This window comes from Harpia harpyja, chromosome 5, assembly GCF_026419915.1.
Source record: "Harpia harpyja isolate bHarHar1 chromosome 5, bHarHar1 primary haplotype, whole genome shotgun sequence".
Lineage (NCBI taxonomy): Eukaryota > Metazoa > Chordata > Aves > Accipitriformes > Accipitridae > Harpia > Harpia harpyja.
Window position 1 is genome coordinate 54,056,021 of NC_068944.1, and position 15,148 is coordinate 54,071,168.

The 15,148-nt window shown below is 56.9% G+C and overlaps 1 protein-coding gene across 1 annotated transcript; it reads right to left on the reverse strand.

Annotated features, from left to right (window-relative positions):
- Positions 1-3,971: 3,971 nt before the first annotated feature.
- Positions 3,972-14,921, reverse strand: GDF6 (growth differentiation factor 6). Its single transcript, XM_052788466.1, has 2 exons — positions 14,475-14,921; positions 3,972-4,933 (listed from the first exon to the last, which is right to left on the reverse strand). Exons 1-2 carry the CDS (start codon positions 14,809-14,811, stop codon positions 4,068-4,070), a joined length of 1,203 nt encoding a protein of 400 aa, XP_052644426.1. The 5' UTR covers positions 14,812-14,921; the 3' UTR covers positions 3,972-4,067.
- Between the last annotated feature and the right edge of the window lie 227 nt (positions 14,922-15,148).

The window sequence follows — 15,148 nt, forward strand, 5'->3', positions numbered from 1 at the left end:
ATTGAGGTGTTTAAAATAAACATGCTTATTTTATACATTTCAGTAAACAGACCAACCTCTCATCTACGTGGAGATAACACAGAGGAAGAATGGACCTATTCTTCATGGGGGGGGTCCAGCATTTGCCCACAAAAAAAACATTTTCAAAAATACACCCCTCCCATAAATCAATGTAAGAGGGAGTCTGTGGTCCAAAAAGGAGCAGTACTCACAAAGCAAGGGCTTAAGCCCCGCGCTATTTTTTTCATTCACGTCCTCAGAATTTAACTGTTCTGATGCATATCTATACTTGAAAAATGAGCCAGTGGTCTTCCTGTGTTTGAGCAAGACAGCCAATGCGATGGATGAATCGCGTAACATCTACTGATACGTATCACACCACCAGCCAGACCGACTTCAGCTGTCTTCTGTCCGCTGGTGTCTATTCCCACTACTTCATAGATTCTGCTCCCTCTTCTGGCCAGCAACATAATAAAAGAAATCACTTCCCCCTTTTAAATATGATTTTGAGCATGGGGAGTTGAGAAATGGAAAAGAAAATTCATATTACTTTGGCAGGACAAAGAGATCTGAGCTGTGCATCTGCTGAATTTCCATATTTGGATTTCTCTGTAACAAAGGCTTGCAGTATTTGTGGTAAAAGCTGAAAAAATAATTACTGGTATTTTTTGTTCAGTTTACCGATTAGCTCTTGTGGGGAGGGTGGGAGAGAGGAAGGGAGATGCAAGGAAGGAAAGACCACCGATCAGCTTTGCTGTATCTTTTCACTTCTTCTCAGCACCATACTGCTCCTTCTCAGTTTTGTGCAAAAGAATATTGCAGCCCTAAAAAAGGAAATGAGCAGAGATCCCATCTTTAGGAATAGCAGACTTGCCAAAATGGGCTCAGATAATGTTATATTAGCTATAGCATCCAGAGCGCGTGCTCAGAAAGGCCAGTGTTTCCTCTCTTTCAGTAAGTAAAACCCAAAAGGTTTGACTGCTACAGCAGATTCTCACTATTTTTGCCCCAGGTCGTCTCACTTCCCTTGGAGGTTAACAAGCACAGACCAGACCTTTGGGACAAAGGGCTTTCAAACCTTTTTCCAAACCATTAGAGATGTCACCAAAAATTCAGCTAACGTAGGAGAAGGTACAAACTGCTCTACACTGTACATCCAAGACAGCAAAATCTTCTCTGTTGCCTCTTTGAGGACTTCCTTTGAGGAGAGATTTCTTAGGCCTCCCACAGCTGAACTTTGTCTGATGAAGCTCCCCAAAGCCATGTCTGAGGCAGAGCAGAAAGGACAGCTCAGTGACAGTACATCTTGCTACCAAGCGTGCAACAGAAGCCATACTGGTTTTTACAGGGAAAGGAAATTGCATTGAAAATCTCCGTGTATGGTTTTAGCCAAAGCATTGTCTCTACACGGGATAAATCATTTGCTCAACAGACAGCAAAATAAAGAGATGATTCATTCAGCTTTCGCTATCTGTGGATTTTGTAAAATTTCCGATTTTTACATCATGTTCATTTCCAGTTGACAGCGTCTTACATATCTCGATTATTTTTCCTCAGAGAGTATATTGCAGCCTGCAGTTTGCCCATTGCTTTCCTTCCTAAACAGAGCGGGAGCTTGATCCACAGCAGAAGACTGAACCGGTGTGGTCGGGAGCAGCAAGCGAAATCCAGACCAGTCAGAGCTGCAAACAGTGAACCCGGCTTTAAAACTAACGCTCTTTTTAAAGCTGCGATTTCTGAATCTACAATTAGTCATGAACTTGAAACACTATCAAGTAGTAAAAAGAAATATTCCTCCGGCAGTTGTACCAACTCTAAGGCTGGACTCTTCTACAGGTCTCTCAGCTGCTGCTATTCAAACACTCGGGGCCCAATTCTGCAATCCTTTGTTCAAGCACCAGTCCGAGGGTGTGAAAGTTGGCCAGAGAAAAACATGTGTGATCAGATCTCGTGATATGGTAAAAAAATTCCACTTTCCATGAAAAGAACCTTGTTTTCAAACACATTCCACAAGGTGAGCAGCTCTTTCAGCCCTTCTGCATGTAAGATGAGGCTTTTTTTTTTTTTTTTCCGAGTGGGGCTCACAGCCCCCACGCTGCCTGCACCACCTTCTCCGGGTGGGAGAAGGAGGGGAATCCTTCTCTTACTGAAACAGCTACTCATTGAATAGTTCTTCATTACCTAAGAGATAGCCAGGAAATATTTAATAAATATATTACCCATTGCATCAAAATAAATATCATTTATAAAACATTCATTGTCTTTCGCTCATCATCATCATACAGTGTATATAAATGTGCCCAGTACAGATGAGATTTACAAAGGTTTGCCTGAATTTTTCCCCTTAAAGGCATTCTCCCACTTACAGTAATCATCGCGTAAAATGCATAAAAACATAAGGCAGCTTTATGCCACTGGCATATACCAAGGACAAAACTAAAGATCTTGTGAGAGTACAAAAAGTCTTCAGATAGGAGGAATGGTTGTAGGTACGTCTTGAAGTGGCACTTGCTCCAACTCAGCTCTGCAGCATTTTAGAACTGCAGCCAATGTTTACTTGAGAACTCAGAATTACTTAACCAATAATAGAACATATAAAAGCAAGCTGACTTTTTGGAAAAAAAAGTTTAATAATACAGTAATAGTTGTAGTATTGTCCAGTAAAGGTGTATTGTAAAAATGTTCTGAATATTAATTTACCTCAGATAACTTTAGAGTTGTAAATACTTGCATTATAGTGAGGTAGACAGTAAAAAAAAAAAAAGTTCTTTTCTCCATTATTAGCACAGAATTTAAATCTTGTAATAATATCTTAAGGAAACGATAATGTTAAGTAAGGATGAAATATTTGATTAATGCTTAATTCTGTACAACTCAAATATAAACTTTTAAAAATATTAGAAATTATAACATTTCGAGTGCATATAATGTTTTGTACATTAAAAAAAGAAATGCATGTTGTTCATCTCCATTTTGCACTTTTCAGTCTGTTTAAATAAACAAATATTTACAACTTTTATATGAACAACAGTGCATCCAAAGCAAAATGTGCATTTTAAATTATTGCTCCTGGTCGAGTCTTTTTATTAGCATTTTATATTATTATTCTCTTCTCTTTTTTTTTTTTTTTTTATTTTTTTTCCACCAGTCTGTAGCTCCGCGAAACCAGATAAGCCAACAATTCTAGAAATCAGTGGGGAAAAGCCTGAAACTACGAACATAATAGTTACATTAAGAAAGGGCTAGGCATGCTTCGAAGTGCACTTTCCCCAGGTGAAGCCGCAGCTGAGACCAAAGGCGGGAAAGAAACAGAAATCTTACACAAAACGCCTTTTCCAGCACAACATTTGCGTATAATACTGCTGCAGGTTGCGAGGGCTGCCGAGCTAGAGCTACCTACAGATCTGGCAATGGCATCCTTGCACCGTTCGTGAAATCCGAAGGAGTTTCCTTTCCCATCCACCCAGGTTGTGCTTTCTGTAACACTTCGCTTTTCACAGTTTTTCGTTGCTGTCTTAAAATAAAACCTAACTGGTAATTACAATCTCGAGCAATTTTTTTTTTTTTAATGTCCTTTTCTCTTTCTTTTTTTCCTTTGGGGGGGGGAGGGCGTAGGCTACTTCTGGCTGGTAAACTTGCAGGAATGTGAAAGAGAGAGGGCAGAAGCGAAACAGCCCTCTGGAGAGCAACTTCAGAGAGAGGGTCACTCTGCTCCCCCTCCCTCCCCCGGCTCTTTTTGTACTTGGTGAATTGCCTTCACCTCTGGCGGGGGGGCAGGACAGATCGCCAGATAAACCCCGGGGGGCGGGAAGGGAAGCGGGGCAGGGACGCGGCGGGGGCCTGGCCGCCCGCCCCGCCCGCTCCCGCCGTCCCCGCGCGGCAGCGGCGCGCAGGCGCTGCCCGAGCCGCCGCCGCCGCCGCCGGCAGCCGCCGCCCCGCGCCGCCCGCCCGCCGCTGCCCGTCGCCCCAGCCGCGCTGCGGGCGGGCGCGGGCCGCCGCCGCTCGCCGCTCGCCGCCGCATCTCCGCCGGACGCAGCCCCGGCTGGCGCCGAGGGGCGTCCCGCCCGCTACCTGCAGCCGCAGGACTCCACCACCATGTCCTCGTACTGCTTGTACACCACGTTGTTGCCCGCGTCGATGTAGAGGATACTGATGGGAGTCAGTTTGGTGGGGACGCAGCAGCTGGGCGGCGTGGAGCCGGGGTCCATGGAGTTCATGAGGGTCTGGATGATGGCGTGGTTCGTGGGCTCCAGGTGGGAGCGCAGCGGGAAGTCGCAGACCCCCTCGCAGTGGTGGGCCTCGTACTCCAGCGGGGCGATAATCCAGTCGTCCCAGCCCAGCTCCTTGAAGTTGACGTGCAGCGGCTTCTTGCTGCAGCGCAGGCGGGACTTCTTGCCGTGCCGCTTGCCGTGCCGGCTGGCGAAGGCGGTGCGCCGCTGGCGCCGAGGCGGCGGCCGGCGGCCGGCGGGCGGCGGCGGCGGCGCGCCCAGCTCGGCGCGCAGCTCCCCGAGGAGGCTCCGCCGCCGCGCGCGGGTGAAGACCACCAGCAGCGCCCGCTCCTGCGGCGGCCGCGTCCGGCGCCCGAAGCCCAGGCCCCGCAGGTCCAGCCAGCGCGGCGGCCCGCGGCCCGCCGAGGCCCGCAGCTCCAGGCACAGCCGCTTCCAGGGCCGCTGCTCCCGCAGGCCCTGCCGCACGTCGAAGACCTCCCAGCCGGCGGCCGGGGCCGCCCGCAGGTCCAGGGCCCGGGCGTCCAGCGGCCGCGGCGAGAGGCAGGGGAAGAGCTGCATGTGCAGCGGGGCGGCGGGCGGCGGGCGGCCGCGGGGGGCCCGGCGGAAGAGCCGCAGCTCGGCCCCCACCAGCTCCTCCGTCTCGGAGAGGGTCGACACATCAAACACATACTGCTGCCGCCTCAAGGGAGCGGGCGAGAGATCGTCTGCGAGATAAAAAATAATTACAGTCAGTTGCGCTCGGGGGCATCTGCCGAGAGGTCTCCGAGGCGGCGAAGGGCGGGCAGGGCCGCCGGCTGCCCGGCCAGGGCCGCGCCTGCCCGCCTCGCCCCCGTCCCCCGGCCGGGCCCGCCCCCGGACCGGAACCAGGGGCTCCGCCGGCAGCCGGGCCCGAGCCGGGCCCGGGGGAGGGCGGGGGGAAGGAGGAGGAGGAAGAGGAGAAGGAGAAGGAGGAAGAAAAAAGCAAAGAGAAAGAGGAGAAGAGAGAAGCGAAGCGAAGAGAAAAAAGAAGAGGAGGTGGAAGAAGAGGAGGTATAGAAGGACCCTCACCAGACAGGAGGAGACCGCTCTCCCGCACCAGAGGCAGCCCCTGCTCCACGCACATCCTCTGCCCGTCAGCCCCGCCAGCAATGTGGGACTGGCAGTGTTTGTGTGTTCATATACGTTACGCACACATATATATATACATACATATTCTCCTTCAAGAGAAAAACCTGGACTTCTTTTTTGACACTTTGGTGTACAAAGTGCAGCGCAGAAAGCAAACCAGATTCCCCCGAGCTGCTTTCCAATAAAATGTTTACAACCCAGCAAATACAAAAATTCCCAAAGCCCCTGGGTTTCCCCAGAAGCTAGTAAAGCTTGTGTAGATTTCAATAGTAAAAGTGTCACTGGAGCCTCTGTTCAGCAGCCCCTTGCCGCTTTTCCAAACTCAGCCTGCTCCAGAGGTAGAAACGGAGACTAAAGAAACGCACAGCCCCCTGTTATTTATTGATATCAAAGGTCATTGCAATTCCTAGTCAGTGCATTTCACGACCTCGGCTCTACCTGACAGCTCCGGGGCAACCTCCTTGGGGGGCAGGAGGGACAAGGGGATGATTTATGCCAACCAAGACCTTCAGAAGCGCCACGGCAAAGTAAAAATCAGTGCGGATTACCATGCAGTTAATCAGTGCAGATTAGCATACTCGAAAGTCGCCTTGCGCTGCTGCGTGTTCCCCCAGACGCCAACAGGGAGATGGAGTGTGGACTGGGAGTCCACTCCAGCCCACGGCGGAGCCTGCCCGCCGGCCGAGCGCATCCCTCTCGTGAGGGTGGCGGGGGAGTCTGCAAAAAACACATACACAGCCCCAAAAATGTCGTCACAGCCCCAGGTGACGACAACAGCTGCTCTCGATCTGCTGGAAAGAAAAGTGAAATCCAGCGGGAGCTGCCTACGGGCGCTGGACGGTCTCGGCACCGCTGCAAGGACGGAGCAGGGTTTGGCCCGTGGGTCCCTTGTGGGTTTGGCGGTGTTTTTCCGTCCTTCACACGCTTGTGGCCGGGGGCTGAGGTGGCGGGAGGAGGGTCTGGCAGCTCAGGAGAGTTCAAGGGCCATTGTCCCCTTCTTCAAGGGAGTCCCGGACAGGACTGGGGGCTCCAGACAGAAGGGGATGTGCATCCCTTGGGCAAGAACGCGCGGGTCCCCTTCCTCCTTCTCCTCCTCCTCGCCTTTGGCTTTCCCTGCGCCCAAGCATCTGTCAGATGCCCGGGGATCCGGCACGGCGCAGACGGGTCTCCTGGCCCCGCCGTGCTGCCTCCCACCTTCCTCCAACGGTTCCAGCGACCGTCGAGAAAACCGGATCAACGCCTTCCCCTGCCCCTACCTCGGGGCTTTAGGGTGTGGGCAGAGCCGGGCCTGGGCACAGCTCCGCTTTTAACCCATTCCTCTGCTTGGGGGGGTGACGTCAGGCTTGGTTTCAAAGGGGGATGCTTGCCCTGTTTGGTACTCCCTGTCGCGAAAGGGTGGAGGTGGGGGGAGCGCTGCCTCCAGCCCGCTGTCCCTCCGGAGCAGACACACCCTCCCTCCCCGTCCTACTCCGGGCCAGTGCCCCCGCCCTGGGGTCTCCCGCAGCCCTACCGGGGTGCAGGAGCAGGGTAGCACTGCCCGACCGCCCGGGCTTTAGGGGAAAGAGAGGGCAGCCCTTTCCCGGGGGATGGGGGGGACACAGAGGTGACAGCGCGCTCCCCCTCCCCCGGGAACCCCCACGCAGGCAGGTGGCTGCGGCGCGGGGAAAAGGCCCCTTCGGGAGTGACATCCAGGCGTGCGGGTTAGACGGAAGGGAAGCGGGGAGAGGATGAATTCCCCGCGCCCCCCCCCGCTGAAAGCGGTTTATAAAGGGGCTGCAGACCCCTGTCATGTGGCGGGGCGGGGGGAAGCCAGCTCCGGTCCTGCGGGTGGGTGTCAGAGGCTTGCTCAGGGGGTGCGCCTACAACGCGCTCCCCAGCAGCTTCCTTTGAAGGTCCGGCTTGGCGGAGGTTGAACGCGTTGCACGGCCGCTCCGGCTGGCTCGGTGGCATGGCACCCTGGGGACACGGCCGAGTGGCAGAGAAATGTGTCCCCGGGCAAGCGGGTCTCCGAGCCGTGTTTAGGCAGTACCGACCCTGCGCTGGAAAACTCCCACTGGTTCCTGCAGCTGCCGGCTCCCGCTCCGCTCCCCGAAAGGGGCAGGGCTGCCGGTTGTTTCAAATAAGCAGCTTTGAATCCGATCAGATAAACGCTGTTTATTCACTCTTGTAACCTAATAATTCCAGATGAATACATAATCCTAAACCAGTATTGGCTCGCTTCCAGCGCAGTCGAGAGGGTGGGAAAAGGAGCGGAGGGCGGGGAGGGAAAGCGGTACCTCCGGAGCCTCCACAAACCGGGGAGAGACGGGTCTGGTTTGGGGACCCTTTGTTCCAGCGAAGCTGCCGCCTTCCCAGCACACAAAGAGTGGCAGCGGCGACGGCGTGGGGACACCCTGGCTGTCCCTCTCCCTCCGTGTGAGGAGCAGACACGGATCGGGGCTTGTCCCCTTCAGTTTTTCCTTTAAACCCGAGCAGCGGCTGGGGTGAAATCCGGGGTTTCTAACAGCCAGGTCGAGATCTTGCCTTTTTCTCAGGCCAGTTGAGGCTGTCATTACCGTTATTCCCGTTACCGAAATATTTGGGAAGAGCAGCAAAGTCATCTCACATCCAACCGCGCTGGGGAAAGCCACATTGCAGAAAATGCACCGGAGAGGTGTGTTTGTATTTGTAACGTTAATTTAGATGACTGTTAGTTACGCGGTAAGTATTAGTTTTATTTCGACTCTCCGTTGTTTATTTTTTCGGGCGAAGATAAAATATTGGGAGCGGGGAGGAGGGGGAGAAGAAGGGGGTAGTCTAGCTGGAATTTAAGCGTGTGCCAGCGGTGGGGGACGGCAGCAGCCCTGCTCCGCTCTGCCCTTCCCAAAGCGCCCGGGCAGCCGGCGTGCCCCCTGCTCCCTCCCACGGGCCGGGCCTGGCCGGGCCGGGCCGGGGGGGCTCGCTTTGCGGCGGCGGCGGTTTTATCATCTCCGAGGTTAAATGAATGACCGGGTTGGGACGTTTCCTTAAACTCCCTGTGTGAAGCCTCTCCCGCTTCCCGGGCTCGCTTTCTCGCCGGCAGCCTGGGCTTTGAGGCGAGCCGGGGGTTAACGAAGGCTACACAAAGTTTCCCTTTTCATGGCAGATCAGGTACTGGGCTCCCAGCCAATTCATCAGGGCTCAGATCTTAACTTTACATCACTGCAAATTATACCCAAACCACATTCAAGAAGAATTTTCCCATTCCCAAATTCTCTTTCAAGCCATATTTAAACTCGCAAACCAAAAGCACATTTGCAGTTTAAAGACCCTTTGCAGGCGCTCGCTCAACAATAATCTGGAAATTAAAACGTATATCCCCCGTAATTGCGAAGGGCTGCCCACACGTTGTCTGCAGAGTCGCAAGGCTGACAGGTATTTCTTTCGGAGCATTACCCGAGCTGTGGAAACAAGGGGCTGACTCTCCATGTGTGGTATTTCTCCGGGTTTCAATTCCGCGTCTCCCAGCGCCTGCCTCGCCGTGGTTTTTTATTACACCGGGTGATTAGATTTAAATGTTTCGTTCGTTTCGCTATCGAGTAACCGGGAAAGACCACACCTTCCTCGGACGAGTTCCCAATCCTGCCAAAACCCCAGCGAGCTGATGGAGGGCTGTTTCCATTTTGGTTTCTTTTTTTTTTTCTTCTTTTTTTTTTTTTTTTTTTTTTTTACCCCGGAGCGGGGAGGCACCTGGCTGCGATATACCTTTGATCACCTCTTTACCGTACCTGCGCCGGGAAGGCTGCCTGCCCTCGCCCCGCTCCCCGGCTCGCCGCTGCCACCGCCGCCTCCCCGGTTGCCACGAGCGACGCCCGGCCCTCGGGCGCAGAGGGACCGCCGCGACACCCGCGGGGCATCCCGCCGGGCTCCGGGCCCTTCGTCTGTCGTCATCGCCCCAAGAGATGCGCCGGGGCAGAGAGGGGCTTCCTTGGGGGGTTTCTACCTGCTGTAACAGATGTTAACCGAGCGCCCTTCCCCTTCCCCGTTTGCGGCGGTTTCGCTACCCGAAATACTTCTATCGAGGAGAAATCATTCTTCCCGAAGTATCCGTGTTGAGAAAATCGGACTGCCTATTCCCAGCGCTTGGAGCTAAGAAATGGAGCGAGTGGACGCTTTGGAGGATATTTCTGAGCGATATATGTGGCAGCGCCGGGACACAGCAACACAACATACAGATCTGGCCACAACTAGCACGGACTGAAACGTCCCCTTTCGCTCATAAACCAGACTTCAGGCACGGAAGGACGCCCAACCTCAGTTCCAGCCTGCCCCGAAATCGCAGGAAAGGAGCATTTCTCCGATCGGCTGCTTTTTTTCTATAGGACTACGGAGCGAGGAGGAAAATGAGGGCGAGGCGCCCCGCTGCCGTGCCCAGCGCCGGGCTGGCTCCGGGCTGCGCCGGGTTTTCTCCCCGCGGGCCGCACGGTTCCCGGTTGGGGCCAGCCCAGGCTGCAGCACGGCATCGCCCCGCGGGCGGCGGAAACTAAGCAGCTCCGAAGCGGAGAGCTCGGTCCTACCGTCCTCAAAAAAAAAAAAAAAAAAAATTTAAACGCGGCCTCTTAGCAAGCCCCGCGGGAGGGCTTCTGGATTGCAAAATTAAAACTAAAAAATCAGAATCGGGTCCGAAAGGAGCCACCGGAATGGCTTGCTAGGCTTTAATTACTCCTTCCCGTTAGCAGAGCGGCTCCGCGGCCGCGCACCTCGCCGCCGGGCTACCTGTGCCGCCGAGCGGCCGCGGGGGCTGCGTCTCGCAGCGCTTGCGGGCTTTGCTTTCCGCAGACCGCCCTCCCCGTCCCGCCGCGCTGCTGTGCGCAAATCCCCGCGCCTTCGCAAAAGAAAACACGCAAACAAACTGTATAAATAGAAAAGAAACCCCCTCCGAAACCCCCGATTGTCAACGGGGAGAGGCGAGCGGTGCGGCCGCGGCTTCCGAGGAGGGGACGTGCCGCTGGCCGCTCCGCCCGCGGCCAGGCCCCGCGCTCCGCTCCTCTCCGCTCCCTCCCGCAGCCCCCGCAGTGCGGCGGGGGGACGGGACCCACCAAACCCCTAAATATTCCCCAGGCGCAGGCAGCGCGGAGCCGCAGCCCGCACCCCGCCCGCCCCCGCGCTGCCGGCTCCGAGGGAGCGGAGGGCCCGCCGCTGGGCCGGGCCGGGCCGGGCCGGGCCGGGCCGAGCCGGGCCGCTCGCTCCTTCCCCGGGCGCACGGCGGGGATGAGAAGCGGCTGCTCGCTGCCGCGCTCCGGCCGTCTGGTCTGCATTAGTGTTTTTATAAGGGGCTCAAACAAATCGAATACAAGGTCACCAAATAATTAACAGTTGTGAATTCCCTCCTTCCCCATTAAAATACTTCCCTGCTTATATTTCATTTTCCTCCTGCCAACGACAACACTGCCTGGGCAAAGGCGCTGCACAGATTACACTATATTGCAGCTCTCGGTCCACCCAGAAACCCGCTGTTTTGCATAAACATGTTGCACTAGATGAACTTCGAGTGGGATTTACGCTCTTTTCTTCTGCCACATGCACAGCCGGGCCGTTTCCAGTTTCTGCACACGGGATCCCCCTTTCGTCCTGCCCCCTCTCCTCACCCCCCTCCCGACCCTAATGGCAAGAGCAAAATAACGATGGTCGGACCCCTGCCCATCTGAATCAGCTGCCTCTCAACTGGAACACGAAACTGCACAAAGAAAACGGGAAGGGAAAAAGGAGGCGATCTCGACCCATTTCGATTTCCCCGTCCCTTAGGCGCGGAGCTCAACATTTCGTATGCGGGAGCCCGGCCGCGGTACCGCGGCTGCGGGCGGCTCTGCGGACACAAAAGGGAAAGGGGAGGAGAACCCACGGCAGCCGGCCCTTGTGGCATTCCCTTCCCACCGGAGATCCCTTTGAAAATCGCGCTCCCTCGCACCCCGGCTATTTCTTTTTTGTTTTCGGTTTGTTCCGAGCCGTGCCGCGCTTCTGGCTAGCTGTGGATTTGCTTGTTTATAGCTCCCTTCTCTCCCGCTCTCTCTTTTTTTTTTTTTTTTTTTTTTCCCCCCTGCCTAGTGGAGTCCTTGCAGCTCCTAATTGTCCTGCCTTACTGTGGAGCTCCAATGCTGGGGGTCCTGAGGCCAGCGAGAGCACCATCTGCGTTTTAATGAGTTACTTCATGTGCCAACAGTAATTTTCCTACATTCAGCTAGGTCCTGTCTGATCTTGCGACCGTAACAAGGGGGAGCGAGTGGGGGGCGGGAGGGGGTGGAGAAGGGGGAATCGCAAACCCTTTCCCCCTTTTCTGCGCTCTTTTTCTACTGATGGGGGGGGGGGAAATTATATATATATATAACGCAATAGTGTGGCTTTCCTCCGTCTCGAGCTAGCCTGAAAGCGATCTTATTAGCTTCAAGCGGGAAGGGAAGAAAGAAGAGGGGAAGGGGAGCGGTTGTCGGTGTCGGCACAGAAGGGCTCTGCCCCTCTCAGCTGCGGAGGGCGGTGGGACGGGCTGGCTTCGGGGCTGCTGCCGCCGGGGGCTGCTGCAGGCAGGAGCCGGCAGCCGACCTGCCTTTCCCGCCGGACGCTCTCACGGACACGCAGGCAGAGCAGCCCACGCCGTGCGGGAAGGGTATTTCTCGGCAGGACTAGAAGCTGCTTCGCGCTCCTCTCTGGGCTGCTGTGTCCCGTCCCCCCCCGAAATCCTGTCCTGAAGGATGCCGTGCGGGCAGGAGGAGGGACGGCCACCGCCGTCTCCCCCGGAGCTGCCGCTTAGGTAAAGAGCAGCCCATCTAATTGGGTCAATTTGGGCAGCTATATTGTCTGCAAATGAATTGACAGAAACTTCCACACACACACCCCCTTCCCCGCTTTCCCTGAGTAAAGACTGTTCATCATCAGCACAACTCCAGCTCGCCAATTAACTGGGCTAGGAGCCCACGGGGAGGTGGGCAGTAAAATAGCTACCACTTCAGAGGAACGGAAGCTCTCTTGAAGTTTTTTGGTGATGTGCCATTGGCTGGTCCGCTTCATTATGGGAGACTAGACAATATTTGATATGTTATGACATGAACACTCAATTAGATCACTGAGTTGAAATACTCCAATCAGTGGCTTGATGCTAAGCAACCCTCAGAAGGTCCAGCAGAAGGTCACAGCCTGTGACACATCAAATCAAAATCAATGGGGAAAAGTGAGGCTTTTCCTTAATCAAACCAGGACTTCTGTTAGCAAATCACTTCCCCCGGAGTAGAATCTCCCATGCAGCGAGATGAGCTAAATTTGTTAAATTAACTGTCTTTCTTCTGGTTATCAAGAATAAGATGATCTTGAGCGCGGCTCTATTTCCCCGCGGCTCGCAGAATTAGCACCCCGTTTCCTCTCCGGCGGGGAAACCGAGCCAGCTCGTTTCCGAGGGCTGAGCTTTCGAAACCGTATTTCTAGAAAGCGAGTCCTCTTCCCCCTTCCCTCCCCTTTAACAGCGACGAAGAAAACAATCCCCATAAGGCGAAGGCGGAAAGCAAAACCCCGTGTCCCCTTTCCCCTCGGAAACGGCTGGGCGCTCCCGACCGCGGGGGGCACCCACTGTGGGCGCTTCCACGCACCCTCCCGACCCCAGCGGGGCGCAGCGGGCACTGGGGCGGAAGGGAAAGAGCCCCGCCGAGCTCCCTCCGCGGGGGAGGACCCCCCCCGAGCCGGGGGTGGCGATGGGGCAAGGGGCTGAGCCGTGGGGACCGGGGCGGGGAGGAGAGGCTGCCGGCCCCGGGAGACGGCGGGGGGGGTTGGTCTGGGTTCGGTTTGGTTTGGGAAGCGAGCGGCTCCTGTAGCTCCAGGCAGCCGTGCTGTTTTCCCGGCGCTGCGTTTTGCCCTAAAACGGCGGGGAAGCGGGGAGGTCGGCGTGCTTCCCCAGCTCCCGGCAGCTGCCGGACGCCGCTGCCAGCCGCCGGCAGGTACACGGGCAGGGTCCCGCGGGGGTGGGACTGGGGGGGGCGGACGGAAGGGAGGGTCTTCAAATCGGGGAGGTGGCGGGGGGAGAAGGAAAGAATGCACTACCTTCATTAAGAACCTGTTAATTAGTCTGTTCTTAATGGCTCACAAACCGGGGTAATGGGGGGAAAAAAAAAAGGAGGGGGGCGGGAGCGTCTTGAGGGAAGGGAAATTTCCCTCTAGGTCGCCGAGAAACCTCCTCCCGCTGCCCGGGTGCGAGCGATTAAACAACGCGAGAAAGCAAAGCGGGGCCCTGGCCGGGGCTGCAGGTCGCGGAGGGGTCCCGGCAGCCCCGCGGAACTGGTGCTGCGCGGAGAGAGCGGGGGCAAGGCCTGGGGCCCGGCTAGCACCCGGCTCCGCCGCCCGCCCCGTCCTCTCCCCTCCTCCGCGCTCCCCGCCACGGAGCAGCCGCGGGCCCGGGGGAGCGGCCCCCGGCGCCGCTCCCGGCCCGGGGATGGGTGAGGACCAGCCCCGCGCACTTCAGGCTTAAAGGACGTAGGACGCGGCCCCGAAGCGGACGGCGAGTCCGGGTCACCCCTCGCCGAGCCCCGGGGCCGGGAGTTACCTGGGCTTCGGGGTGCCTCCCCGCAAAGCGGAGCCGGCTGCGACCCAGCCCCGGCGCTTTCAAAGCGGGGCTGGTGCTCTTGCAGGTAACCCCGATAAAGCGACCCTAGGCGAGAGCAGCTTTAGGCAGCAAATGTTTGCCCTCGGTCAGTTTGAACTTTCTATTTGCCTTCCAGCCGCAGCGATAAGAGCAATCCTTTCTCCGGCAGACGGAAAGAAACCAGAAGAGCGATTTTTTTTTTTCCCAAGGTTGCCTTTACACCCAAAGTGCGCCTGCAAAGCTCGGGCGTGTTTCCCACCACCCCGTGACGATTCGGGGACGAACACGCGTGTTTCTCGCACGCAGCATTTACGGCAGCGGCGGTCCGGGTTTAGGGCCGCGGGGCAGTTTGCTTTAAAATAAAACAACGCGATTCACAATTTACCGCAAGATCCACTTTTCTGCAACGCCGGGGAAACGCCGGTGACCGATGCAGCGCGCTCCCCACCTCCCCAGCGCCAGGCTCCGCGGGACGGCGGCCTCTCACCGGGGACCGCCGTTGGAAGGGGGGCCCGCAGCCCCGGGGGGGCGGTGAGGGGCGTGGGGGGGCCAGAACTTACCTCGTCCCCTGTCTACAAAACTAGTGATGGTGTTGGCGGATTTGGACGACTGAAAAAAGCTGGCGTTGATGCCCAGTTTCTCCGCGATGGAGTACGTCCTGAACAGAGACAGCATGTACTCGTGGGGTTCCGCCCGTGGCAGCGCCCGGCCCACGGAGTGTCCCCCTTGCCGTGGGCGGTTCTCCCGAGGGGACCGCGGCACCCTGCGGCCCCGTCCGCCCCTGGAGGAGGCGGCGAGCTCTGAGGAGGCGGGGAGGGAAGCCGGGAGGCAGCAAGGTAAATCCCAGAGGAGGCTGGCGAGCAAGGCGGCGGAGAGCAGGGCCCGGCGTGCATTCATAGCGAGAGGCGGCGGCGGAGGGGAGGAAGAGGAGGGCGGCCCGACGTGCGGCTCCGGCGGCCCACGGAGCGGCGCGGGGACTGCGCGGCGGCGTGGCGCGGAGCGGGGACTGCACCCGGGCGGGCTCGGCCCGGAGCAGCCCGCCCCGCCCCGTGGGTACCGCCCCGCCGCGGACCGCCCCGTGGGGGCACCCAGCCCGCCCCCGCGGGGCGGTCCGCGGCGGGGCGGGACACCCCGCAGTCGGGTGCTTGGGGGTCCCTTTGCTCCCTCCTCGCTGTGGACTCCACGCGGGAAGCGGACGCGAGGGCCAGGGAGAGATGCTGTGCATCTCCCTGCC